The sequence below is a fragment of the Aulonocara sp. 'chitande type north' Nkhata Bay genome, linkage group LG2 (genome assembly GCF_057382095.1).
Source record: "Aulonocara sp. 'chitande type north' Nkhata Bay isolate Kocher_YH1m ecotype deep benthic linkage group LG2, A_spYH_male_GT1.1, whole genome shotgun sequence".
NCBI lineage: Eukaryota > Metazoa > Chordata > Actinopteri > Cichliformes > Cichlidae > Aulonocara > Aulonocara sp. 'chitande type north' Nkhata Bay.
In genome coordinates, this window is record NC_141345.1 from 25,294,851 (window position 1) to 25,306,649 (window position 11,799).

Below are 11,799 nucleotides of genomic sequence, written 5' to 3' on the forward strand. Positions count from 1 at the left end.
CTCCAACTTGGTGAACAGCTCACACAAAAAATACTCATCCATGTCTAAACTGGCTGGACATGAAAACACATAAGATCCACGTTTAGCTACAGATTTGTTCTCCCATATCCATCCATCCACTATCTTAACCACTGGCTGGAGCCTGTCCCAGCTGGCATGCAGTGAGACGCAGGATATACCCGGACACGGCGCCAGTCTATTACAGAGATATTCTTCTGGCAACCAAAAGGTCTCAAGCTGTAAAAAGTGGATGTTAAGAGTTTATAACTCTGCTTGGCTTCACTGTACGACAAGGAAACCCTTAAAAAATATGAATAAAAAACAAAAATGTGTACTTAAAGAACCATTTCAAACTGTCAAATAAAGCAAACACGTATTATAATGAAATTTTATGTGGATTCTCTGAGATTAAAGTTTCTCTTAGTTCCAGTTCCTTTTTTAATATTAACAGGAATTCTTTTCCTTTATTAAAACATTTTTTGTTGTATTTGAAGCCGTAAATTTAAACGCTGAAACCATGACATATTATCTTCTCTAGATCTGATACTTTTTATCTTCTGCTGACTCACTGAGTCATCCGTTTCATTTGAGGCTTATTACCACTTTAAGAGCAGCCACTTCAGTTTGCTTTTTAAGCAAGGATAAGATTTGCTTTAAGTTTAGTCGTGAAACCCACAAAGTGTATTTATTACCAGGCTTTTCAGCTTTGCGCAAAATGGAGCAGAATGATATTCTTTATGCCAGCAGTAGCCCCATTAGTGGGATGCCATCATCTTCCTGGATAACACAGACAAGTGTGTAGTGGAGGACTTGCCTGAGAACTTGTATGCGACACACCAGCAGCCCAGCGGGAGACTCTGATAATGAATTTGTGTCTTGAAGCATGTGAAGCCGAGCAGCGGGATGCAACATCACACTTGATTTTTGACACTATTTATTTTTGCCCACATTTACAGCATCCATCTTTGTTGGGTTCTACTTTCAACTTTTATAAAGGGTCTAATTAGAGGTTTCATAATAATAATAATCTATAACAAAAAGTTTCAGGGCTGTGAGGAAGTCTTTTGAATCCATCCAGAGTAGAGGAGAAGTCTATTGACAACTTATTAACTATTTATTAAAAGAGTTTGTGGATCTTTTTTGCTCTCCCAATTGAGTCTTAAATTATTAAGTGAACGTCTTTGGGAGGAAGCCAGAATACCTGGAAGAAACCCTCAAAGGCACGGGGAAACTCATGGTCTGGACTCCCAGATGGAGTCCAGACCAGGAGCCTTCTTGCTATTGTCAGGGCTCTGTGTGCAGGCAGGTGGAAATGTGGATCCAAATGCAGGACTCCGAGACGAAATGTAACTAAAACCACAGCTTTTATTGCTGGCATGAAACAAAAACCAAACCAACCATGAAACCAAGCAGGAACACACAGGCAGGGTCTGAGGGTACGACACAACACTGAGCACAGGAAAACACAGGGCTAATATACACAGGGTGGTAATCAGGAAATGGCCAACAGGAGGGAGACACAGCTGGGAGAGATCAGGGTTAACGAGACGGGGGGAACCAAGCTGCACACACTAACATAAGACAAGACTTTCACAATAAAACAGGAAACATGAATTACTAAACAAGCACGCAGACTTTACACTGAGAGACAGACAGACAGAGAATGACACATGGAACCTGAACTAAACTAAACGTGAGATATAACCGAGAACAAATCCTTAAGCACGGATAAACAGAAACAAGAAACTAATAATAATCATCATCACTACGAGAAAAAGAAAACAATCCATGAAGCAGAATTAAACCGAAATATAATAAACTCAAAATACTGGGTCCAATGGATATTATATATATGGCCAATTTTTCAAATAAATAATGGCTATCACCCTTATGTTTCCTACAAGGTTAAGTCAGTAGAACACAAGCAGCATGTTCTTGCAATTAATAATTAACCATGGTATAACCATTGTATAGCCATTATTTAACTTACAACCCTTGTATAAAGTGTGCCTTCTCATAAAAAGGGCAATAGAAGACAAATGAGTTTTTAATTATACTGTCACGGCTGTTGTATTTCTCTAGTGTGTACAAACTGTATATGTGATCATGGAGCGAGTCTTCATAAATCCTATTTTATTTTTCCCTGCCTAAAAAGATAGTACTGCTGATCAGTGACCCCATTTCTGACCGCTCTGTCCGTCTTGGTAACAGAACCCTGCTCACTTTCCCTGCTCACTTTCAGTGGAAGTAGCCTCTGGATCATTAATAATTCATCCATCTGAAATGAAATCCAGGTGCGCCAGTGGCTGTCAGACGCAGGATGGCCACTGTTAACATGGATGCACCTGTGAGTATTCATATTCTACACAGTATATAAATAGCATCTTTTTAAAGCAGGGGTATATTTACATCAGAATAATGCAGAATTTAAAGGCACTCTTGTTGGAGTCTCTGTCATTGATCTTTAATGTTTTAGGGAGCTGACGCAGTGAGAGTGGGAGTTGTACTTACAACAAAACCAGGTAAGGCTGGGACAGTGACAGTATACCTGTATATTTGCTATACTGTCACTGGAGAATGACTGTAACTCGGTTTTGAATGCACAGAGAGTAAAGAATCTGTTGTTATTGATGAAGAAGGACATAGTGTTTACTACAAATCATCAAATAATGAGGTAAGTCATTTGACTTCACACACATGCTTCAGAAAGTATCTGTTAATTTGCTTTCAAGCTTGCTTACATTCTTTCAAACAGGCAGCCAAGGCCTTCTCTTTCGACCAAGTCGTGACTGTTGACAGCATAAAGGTACAAAACAGCTCCTGACCTCTTATTTTAACCTTTTTCTGCTCCACTGCACATATTTTCACTACCTGATATTTTGATGGCTGGAAACTGAAAGACTTGAGTGTAAATCTGCAGAGTTTTCACCCTGAGCTCCTGCAGCCTCTCACCGAGTACATGTCCAGTGGGTGTAACGCAGCACTGCTGATATGTGGAGCCTCCACAGAGACGACGAGAGCTCTTATTGACAGCAGTGTCATCAGACAGGTGGAGCTCTAAACAAAACTGCATTTAATATTTGCAGATTTTATGTGTTTATATTTTCAATCATACCCTTGATTTGCTTGTAGGTCGTGGCTAACCTGTTCAGCTGTATGGAGTCAAGAGTGAAAGGCGAGTTATTCATCTCTGTGTCATCCCTTCAGGTTTGTCCTTGTATTCAGTAGCAGAGCCCCAAAGGATAATAGATGCAATAAAACACATGATGACAGCTAATGTTTTTCAATGTCAGTTTTATCCAGACGGCAGTGCAGTGGATCTCTTGAGCCTCAACAGACAGACTCTACAACCTGTAACACATCCAGCGCTTGGAAGGTGTGTCACAATTTTGCATTTTAATGATAAACAAAGACCTCATATAAAACATATACACACTGAAGCTGTATTATATATGCTCATGCCTGCTTTTCTCTCTCAGTCTCATAGGAGGATTATGTGAGGTGTGTGTGCGTTCAGCTGAAGACGCTTATAACCTGTACGAAACATGCAGGGAAACACTGAAGGCGAACACAGGCTCCATTTCCAGCCGGTAGGTCATACAAAGCACAACTTTTATGAACTCTAATCCATTTACAAAATCACTTTGGATCCATTCATTAAATTGGTTAATTGCAATAAATCCAAGTGCCTGAGCGATAAAAAATTTACTTCTGGCTTTTATGATTGAGTTGTTCTGCACGGTGTCAGTCAGCTTGCCCTTTTTTTCATAAATTTCCATATGAACTTGTCAAATGTTTATGCTGTGTTTCTCTCAGATGTAGCTCCCTGTTCATGGTGACTGTTGAGTGGAAACTCCATCCAGAGGAGGTGGAGTCAGATGTCTGCCGCAGCAGATTTCAGCTGTTCAGCCTGGCAGGAGGAGCCAGTAGGACTGACCTCAGAGGGTCAGTGACATAGCCAGTGAGATCTCTATTACATGGGCAAGTGGAACTTGAAATGATCTACCACAAACTGATAAAGCATTATTCTGATTGTGGTCATCATCTGGAGGGAGATGTGCTATATTTATTTATTTATTTTACCTCTGGCTGTAGGCATAGATTATAGGAGATAAGTAGTATATATTGCTATTCCTGAACAAAATCCTCTTGTAGGAACAACTGCTTTTCTTGATGGATTCTTGTAGTTGAGGAATGTACCTCTTGTGACTTTCTGAGTAGGTGTTTTTGTAATAGAGTGATGTTGGGGCCAAATCTACACCAGTCAAAAGTGATTCTATATCTGTCCTATAAACAACTTTAAGGTAGCCAAAGTGTATCATCTGCCCCCCGTCTCACACTATCCCTTGGATTGTAATCTTATCTAAGGTCTTCCTCTTTCCCTCCCATCTGGGAGCTCAATGTTCAACATCCTTTGTCCAATTTATGCAGAATCCCTCCTCTGCACATATTGAAACCCTCTCAGCCTTGCCTCATTAACTTTGTCTCCAAACCACTCAACCTGAGCTGTCCCTCTGATGTTCTCATTTCTAATCCTGTCCGTTCTGGTCACTTCTATTGAAAATCTGAGACTCTCCACCTCTGCTTCCTGTCTTTTTTATGTCAGTGTCAGCACCTCCAAACCATACATCACAGCAGGTCTCATTACCATCTTGTAAACCTTCCCTTTCACTTCTTTACCACCCCTGAACCTTGTCTCCGCTCACTCCACTTGCCTCTTCTTCACCTCTTTGGATGGTTGAAACAAACCAAGTTTTTTTTTTTTTTTTAACTCATCTGCTTTCACCACCTCTGCTCCTTACAGCTTCACCTTTCCACCGGTGTCCCTCTTATTCACACACATGTATTCTGTCTTGCTTCTAACCCTACCTCATCCAGCGTGCTCTCTACTCTCACTAAAGACCACAATGTTGCCTACAAACACTATAGTCCAAGGACACTCCTGCCTGACCTCATCTGTCAGCCTGTCCATCATCATTGCAAACAAAAATCTATATGACACTAATGTTATTTCACTCAGCAAACCAGCTTCAGATCTTCATCTCTACAAGAAAACATATCCAACTCAACAGGGAGTGAATTTGACTCAGAGCCTACAGGTAGATGCTGGGGTGGGGGATGGCCTTTTGAAATATGTTCAGTAACAATGGAAGGAAGTAGCGGCATAGCTTTTGGGGAAAGCAGTGTTCACAGGCAGGCAGTGAAAGAATGAGCAGGGAACTGACAGCTTATACCAGCATGATTAAAAGGGTGTTGGGTATGTGAGGGGAGTATGCCAATGCGAGTGCCGCAGTACACTAGAGTGATTGCCTGAAGTATCTTGCAGCCTTCAATTTCAATTTCAATTTCAATTTTATTTCTATAGCACATTTAAAAGTCACAAGTACAACAAAGTGCTTCACAAACGAACCATACTTGCAGAGAGTTGGAGGCCTAAGTAAAGAGAATTACAGTAGTCCAATCTAGAGGTTATAAAAGCATTCACCTCATTAGTAAAACCTGTACTTTTCTGGCTGCGATGAGTCAAAAATGTCTGCAGTTATATGGTCCTGTTAATTAGGTCAGATCAACAGGGAGGACAGCATTTGCCTCAGAAATGTAATTTTTTGATATCAGTTCTCTTTATGAGTAGAAGCTTTATTCAAGCTAAAAATTATTAATTCTACATTTTACAGCATGGTTTCTTATGTCGGTGTGCTAGAGCATGAACACAACACAAACCGCCTTTTCAATCTCAGCAGGTCATTTGGAATTGGCTTTTAGCATGGCTGCTCTCTCCTTTAGAGGTAAGGTGCAGAGTTCAGTCATTTGGGAGGGGCTCAGAGTAGAGCCGCTACTCCTCCACATCAAAGAGAGCTGGCTGAGGTTAGTCAGGTATCTGACTAAGAGGCCTCCTGGATGCCTCCCAGGTGAGATGCTTCAGGCATGTCCTACCAGGGGAAGGCCCCGGGGCAGACCAGGACATGCCAGAGAGATGATGTCTCTCTGTTGGCTCAGTGTTCTTTCAGATAAGCTGGGGAGAGGGAGGTGTGGGCTTCTCTGCTAAGTCTTCTCCCCCTGCAACATGAAGATGGGTGGATGGTGTACTTAGTTTTTCAGATACTTCCTTTGCATTTTGCCTTAGTTTTTTGATAAAATAATAATAATACGATGTAATTTGTCATGTGTTGTAATTCAGCTCAAGTTGTTTTTACCTCATTTTAAAAGACCTGTAAAGGCCTAGATATCTTTATGTATTGATTTTATACCCAGATTAATTTCTGATATGATATTATATGCTATTACTATATTATATTATGTCCTGATATCTTAGAGACAGGATGAAGAGCTCCGAGTAGAGCTGCTAATCCTTCATATCAAAAAGAGCCAGCTAAGGTTGTTTAGGTTTCTGACTAGGATCCCTTCTGAATGAGGTGTTTCAGGCATGTCCTACCAGGAGAAGACCCAGATCCAGGCCCATTATGTGTCTCAGCTGGCTTGGGAATGTATTGGTGTTCCCCTGAAGGAAGTGGAGGAAGTGGATGGGGAGAGGGAGGTCTGGGCATCTTTGGGACCTGAACCCAGATTAACGGCAAAAAAAAAAAAATATATAAATAACTGGATGGTTGGATAGCATATCCACTTTGTGATATTTGATATATATTTTCAGAGTGAACCCACTGCTGAAGGTCCTGGACCAAATCCCAAATCCTGCTGCTAATATCAGTGTGAGCCTCCTGCCTCATTTGCTTAATGATGCCTTAAAAGGAAATAGCAGGACTGTCCTCATTTACTGCATTAACCCTCAAGGTACTGAGCTACACCACATCAACATACAAAGAAATAAATATGCATGTGTGATTTACAAAACAAAAATAACCCTCCTTCTTTCAGGTCTTCTAGATAACGAGACACCTTCTGCTTTAAATCTGGCCCAGAAAGTGAGAGGTTTTGCAACTAAGCCCACCACTGGTTGCTGGAGTCCAAGGGCAACTGAGCAAAAGATTCGTGACAGCATCACTGATCTAAGAAGCGTGATAATGTCACAGGGGGACAGTGAAGTTCACAGCATCTACAAGCTGGCCGAGCTCACGCAAAACCTGCAGGTAATTCATAAAATCAACCTCATGGAAAATAATGCTTCCCAAATAATGAGTTTGAGTCTGTGCTGTGATCACCACAACAGATGGTGAAAAATCAATCATGGGAGAAGAGACGGGAAGAATCAGAAAAGATAAAAGTCAAAATAAAGGTTTATATCCGAATTATTACATTTATTCACAAGTGTAGCAAAAACTAGAACACAAAGTGTCTTCAACACAATAAAATGAGCTCCATGTTTTATATTACTTGGCAGACTTGCAAGACCTCAAATAGCAATCTGCTGTTTTCTGGAGATCATCACCCCAACAGCAGGCAGGGTACAGATACAATGAAATGTCTACAGGACCAGCTGAGGCAGGAAATGGAAGAACATATTACAGGTAAAATACTCAGATTCAAAAGTCACGGTTCCATATGGCTAACCACAGCCGGCGTATTCTGTTTGTTTCTCATATTCCCAGAAGGTAAAGAGAATGCAGAAAAGGTCCAGGAGAGAGTAGCGAGAATCCAGCAGCTGAAGGAGGCTCTCAGGGAGGAGACACTCAAGAGTGGAGCTGCTACTGGGAATTCCCCTGCCTGTCAACAAGTAAAGCACATCATCTGGCATTACAAACTCTAATTTATTACAGATCATTTAGAAAATACTCAGACCCCTTCACTACTTGAATACCCTATGATGTAGATGGGGAATATAGTCCCACATATGCTGCAGTGAAGCATATGCATAGCACGATTCTGCCACTGAAATGCTTTTCCTTGGGGATGAGATGAGCAGTGTTACTCTTTTTTTTGAAACATCTGAACTTAGTCCTTTCAGTGAGCTCCAAGCAAGTAGGTGTTTGTCTTTTATGCACGACCAGCTTCCATCTAGCCTCTCTATAGGCATGATGTTGGAGTAATGCTGACCTTCAGCTCACTTCGGTTGAAACACCAACTCATCAAAGTTTTAAGCTTCCACTTCAATTTGGCTCCTGGTAACAGTTGAAATGTTGGAAGATGTTCAACACTCCTGCCCTGATCGACGCAAGTCTACAGCGAATTTCTTGGACTTCTAGGTTTTAACCTGACGTCCAGATTTGGTTTTCCGACAACATGTTAAAATGTGCAAGAACAAAAGGGGTTTGGGCATTTTCCAAAACCATGCATGTGGTTGGATAATGCAGTAACAAGGCTGAATCAATAATCTTTTCACCATCTAAAAATTATTTATGTGCACAAGAGTGGGCAGCCCACACAACGGCATTTGTTTTGCCAATTTAATGATTAGTCTCAGTTGGAATACAACAAAGCAGAGGAACGGAGGAGGCAACTTAAGGAGGATCATGGGAGATTAATTCAGCAGGAGGTGGAGAAGATGGAGAGAGACTTGGCACAGGAAAACCTACCGGTGAGATAATGAGATACACTAACACTATTCTGTTTGTGATCCATCTTAACTGAGGTTGCTGAGTCAGTTTGAATTAATGCAAGGCTGGATTTATGGCAAGCAGTGGAATTCACTGTATAATTATGTTATTTTCTTGAATAATTTTATGGTTTGTGCATTCCTGTATTAGAAAGAAGGTCCTCAGAGGGACTTGCTGGTACTGACCAGAGAGAGACAGGTCCTAGTACTGCAGATAGAGGCCTTGCGTGCCGAGGCCCAGCAAGCTGAAAAAGACCTACAGGATCAATATGACAGACACCGAGCAGAGCTGCACTGTCTCAGGGAGGAGAGCCTGCAGGTGGGAGAAATAACCATGATTCAAATAACAGGACTTATTCACATTTAATCAGTTTGTTACTTTCAGCAAACTCATGTCTGCCTGAACTGCCTCTGAAATTAAAAACACCAAAGTTACATTTCTATCTTCATAAGGACGATCAGAATTTGTGACTCAGTCTTGGAAATCAATACCATGTGTAAATTTTTAGCTGTCATCAATTCGTCTGGATTTCCAGATTATTTAAGAGAGGTCGTAGCTATGCATGTAAATATTGTTCTTCTCGATAACTACAATTGCGTAAAACACAAGCTGACATTTAACTCTTTGATTTAAAAATGTGCAACAAGTTTTATAGTAGCTGAGCTATCAAATACAAGATTTCCCTTTAGCTCAAAAGACAGTATCTATATCCTAGCGCCTGTTAGCTAACTTTTGATGAAAGGTGGGGGATACACTCAGGACAGGCAGCCAGGTCATCACAGGGCATGACAACACATAGTGATGACAAGTTATTGTAAACATGCGTATGAACTTGCCTGTAAATGTTTTATGGAAAGTTAATCAAATTAACAGCAATTAAATTTACTGTATAACTTTATTAAAAATATGTATCTTTGTATGGTTGATTACTATATTCCTGTATCCGTTAGGATTTATGTACAGTAAACATCACATATTTATATTTGGAAGCACTGCCATAGACCGTAATGCTCTGATGATGGATAATGCAGCGCTGACACATCCCCCCCGAGTGATGATATTTGCTGATTCAGCTGTATGAGGAGGGAGGAGTCACGTATATAAAGTTCATATTTTGCATCTTTTCCTGCTCTTAGTACTTCAGACTTACATTAAAATTATTAAGCATTTCGCCTAGTGTTGCTGTGTGTTGCTATAAACATGGCAATTAAGAATGCAAGCGAGACAGACCATCGTGACATTTAAAAGAGTAGGTTATTCCTACAGAGAAATCCACAGAAAGAAAGCCACACATACTCAGAAGATGAGTTTTTGAAGTTAACAGCTTGTAAGGCAGCTTACAAGACCACAGTTTGATATTGATCATAGTAAGCAAATACCAGTTTTGACTTTAAAGAGAAGACTATGCTCTATATAAAATGACTTTGTTAGCTGCTTCATAAAAATACTTGTATAAAGCTTTACTAAATGATATCCTTTCTACATTGCCCCCCTGCTGTTATCTCCCTAGGCGTTCAGAGTGTTTCGTCAGGTAGGCGAAGAGCAGAGAAAGATTTCAGAGGGCAGATACAGAAGTGTGCTGCTGGAAGCGGTGCAGGATGCCATCTACTTGTCTGCACAGAACCAGCAGCTGCAGGCAGAGAATAAGCAACTCCGTAAATGTCAGTTTGAAATTATGTAACCTTTGCTAGATGTGTGGTTGTATAACTAAATGCTTAAAAAAATGTTTTTTTTATTTAAACAGCAGCAGCAGAACTGAAGGATATGCTAGCTGCACAAGGTGATCCCATGGCTGATCCCCCGTCAACACTGAATGTGTGACTTGAATGTCTTTACGCAGCAGTGTGCGGACTGTAAATCATGAGAAATAAATGTCAAATAAAAAAACTATTTTTTGACAGTTTATTGGTTATTAAAACACTGCATAACACTTTATCTCTGATGTTGTTCTTGGCAGAGAAGGTGATAAAAAATGAAAAAAAAAAAAAAAATAGCAGCAGTCATCGGAAATAATTCACTCCATATAACATTTGTTTACTGTCTGATCTGAATTTACTGCAGTGTAACACAATCGGAAAGTCAAATTAGGCAACATGACTTAACAGGTATGAGCAATATGGTCACAAACACGTGTTGAATCCAAATAAAAAAAGAAGAGTTTCAAGTTTCAGATGGAAGATAAGGCATTAAAAAACCCTAAAAAACAAAAGTTTAGGTAGCCTCCACTGAGAGCTTTTGTGGGGTCAAACTGTGCTGGTGGTTCTTTTATTAAAGACTGCACTATCTGTAGTAAAGGTAAGCTGCCAATCCAATCATAGCAACAGGTACTGGGAATAAAGCAGTCAGCTGCAAACCTAAGGTGGACCAAGACAACAGAGCATTAACCAGCATGGAGCAGGAAATGACAAACAGTCTGGTGATCCCACTGCCATGTTTGAGAACCACAGACATCAGGAGTCCATTTGCTGCTTGTCCTGCAATGATAACCCAAACCACCCACGAGTAGCCTTCCAGAAAGCCTTTGTCACTTGCCGCAGAGGAAAAAGATGACAGTCCATTGATTACCACACCAAATATATAGAGGTAGAGGTTCTGTAGGCTCAGGGGAAGCTGCTGGCTCTTCAGTATCCCCTCTGTGTAAACTGCTGCCAGCCCTGAAACACAGCAGTACACCAGCACAAGGAAAAGCCCCCAGGCTGTGATATGAAGCCTTTCAACTTCCTCAGCTTCACCCTTTTCAGGTTCCTCCAAATCCAGGTTACTGTAACTGTGGAACACGCCTGCAAACATGAGGAGCCCCAGGCCTAACCACTGAGCAGGCCGGAAGCTCTTGCCCAAACAGAGGGAGTAAAGCAGGGCAGTGGAGGCAATTTTAAGATTTGACAGTACCTGGAATGAACTTGGGTCCATGTAGGCCTGCATCAGAACAACCAGGTTGTTGTTGAGGGCGTAAAGTATAGCAGGGACTGCATAGGGTGCCACGAAGGCAAGGCGTGGAAAAGCACACAAGTTTGATGTACCACCAGTGAGAACAAGAGTCATCAGAGAGATGAGCAGTTTAGCTAACTCAATCATTACAACACACGAGGAAGGGTTAAAAGGGACTTTACCATCTACCTTAGTGAGAGTGATGAGTGGTGCATGAGAACCATAGATGTGAACCATAAGCCCCAGGAGAAACCCCCACCTAATTCTTTTCACCAACTGCCTCTTAATCCTTGCTGGGGGACTGGGCCCCACATTATCAATCACAATCATAATCGATGACACACAATAAATACTTATTTTCCAACAATCTGAACCTCAAGCT

General features: G+C 41.0%; 3 protein-coding genes across 3 annotated transcripts; 2 read left to right on the forward strand and 1 right to left on the reverse strand.

Moving 5' to 3' along the window:
- The first annotated feature begins 2,320 nt into the window (after window positions 1-2,320).
- On the forward strand, window positions 2,321-7,172 carry LOC147337912 (kinesin-like protein KIF17). Its single transcript, XM_086309202.1, has 11 exons — window positions 2,321-2,347; window positions 2,477-2,522; window positions 2,607-2,674; window positions 2,756-2,806; window positions 2,921-3,049; window positions 3,133-3,207; window positions 3,294-3,376; window positions 3,480-3,590; window positions 3,817-3,945; window positions 6,650-6,789; window positions 6,874-7,172. The coding sequence occupies exons 1-11, from the start codon at window positions 2,321-2,323 to the stop codon at window positions 7,170-7,172; spliced, it is 1,158 nt and encodes a 385-aa protein (XP_086165328.1).
- Window positions 7,173-7,306: 134 nt separating this feature from the next.
- Window positions 7,307-10,343, forward strand: LOC147337913 (uncharacterized). The gene is made up of 5 exons (XM_086312804.1): window positions 7,307-7,669; window positions 8,351-8,470; window positions 8,640-8,807; window positions 10,000-10,150; window positions 10,234-10,343. Exons 1-5 carry the CDS (start codon window positions 7,307-7,309, stop codon window positions 10,308-10,310), a joined length of 879 nt encoding a protein of 292 aa, XP_086168930.1. The 3' UTR covers window positions 10,311-10,343.
- On the reverse strand, window positions 10,305-11,755 carry LOC147337914 (putative UDP-sugar transporter protein SLC35A4). The gene has a single exon (XM_086312803.1). It carries the CDS (start codon window positions 11,745-11,747, stop codon window positions 10,770-10,772), a length of 978 nt encoding a protein of 325 aa, XP_086168929.1. The 5' UTR covers window positions 11,748-11,755; the 3' UTR covers window positions 10,305-10,769.
- Between the last annotated feature and the right edge of the window lie 44 nt (window positions 11,756-11,799).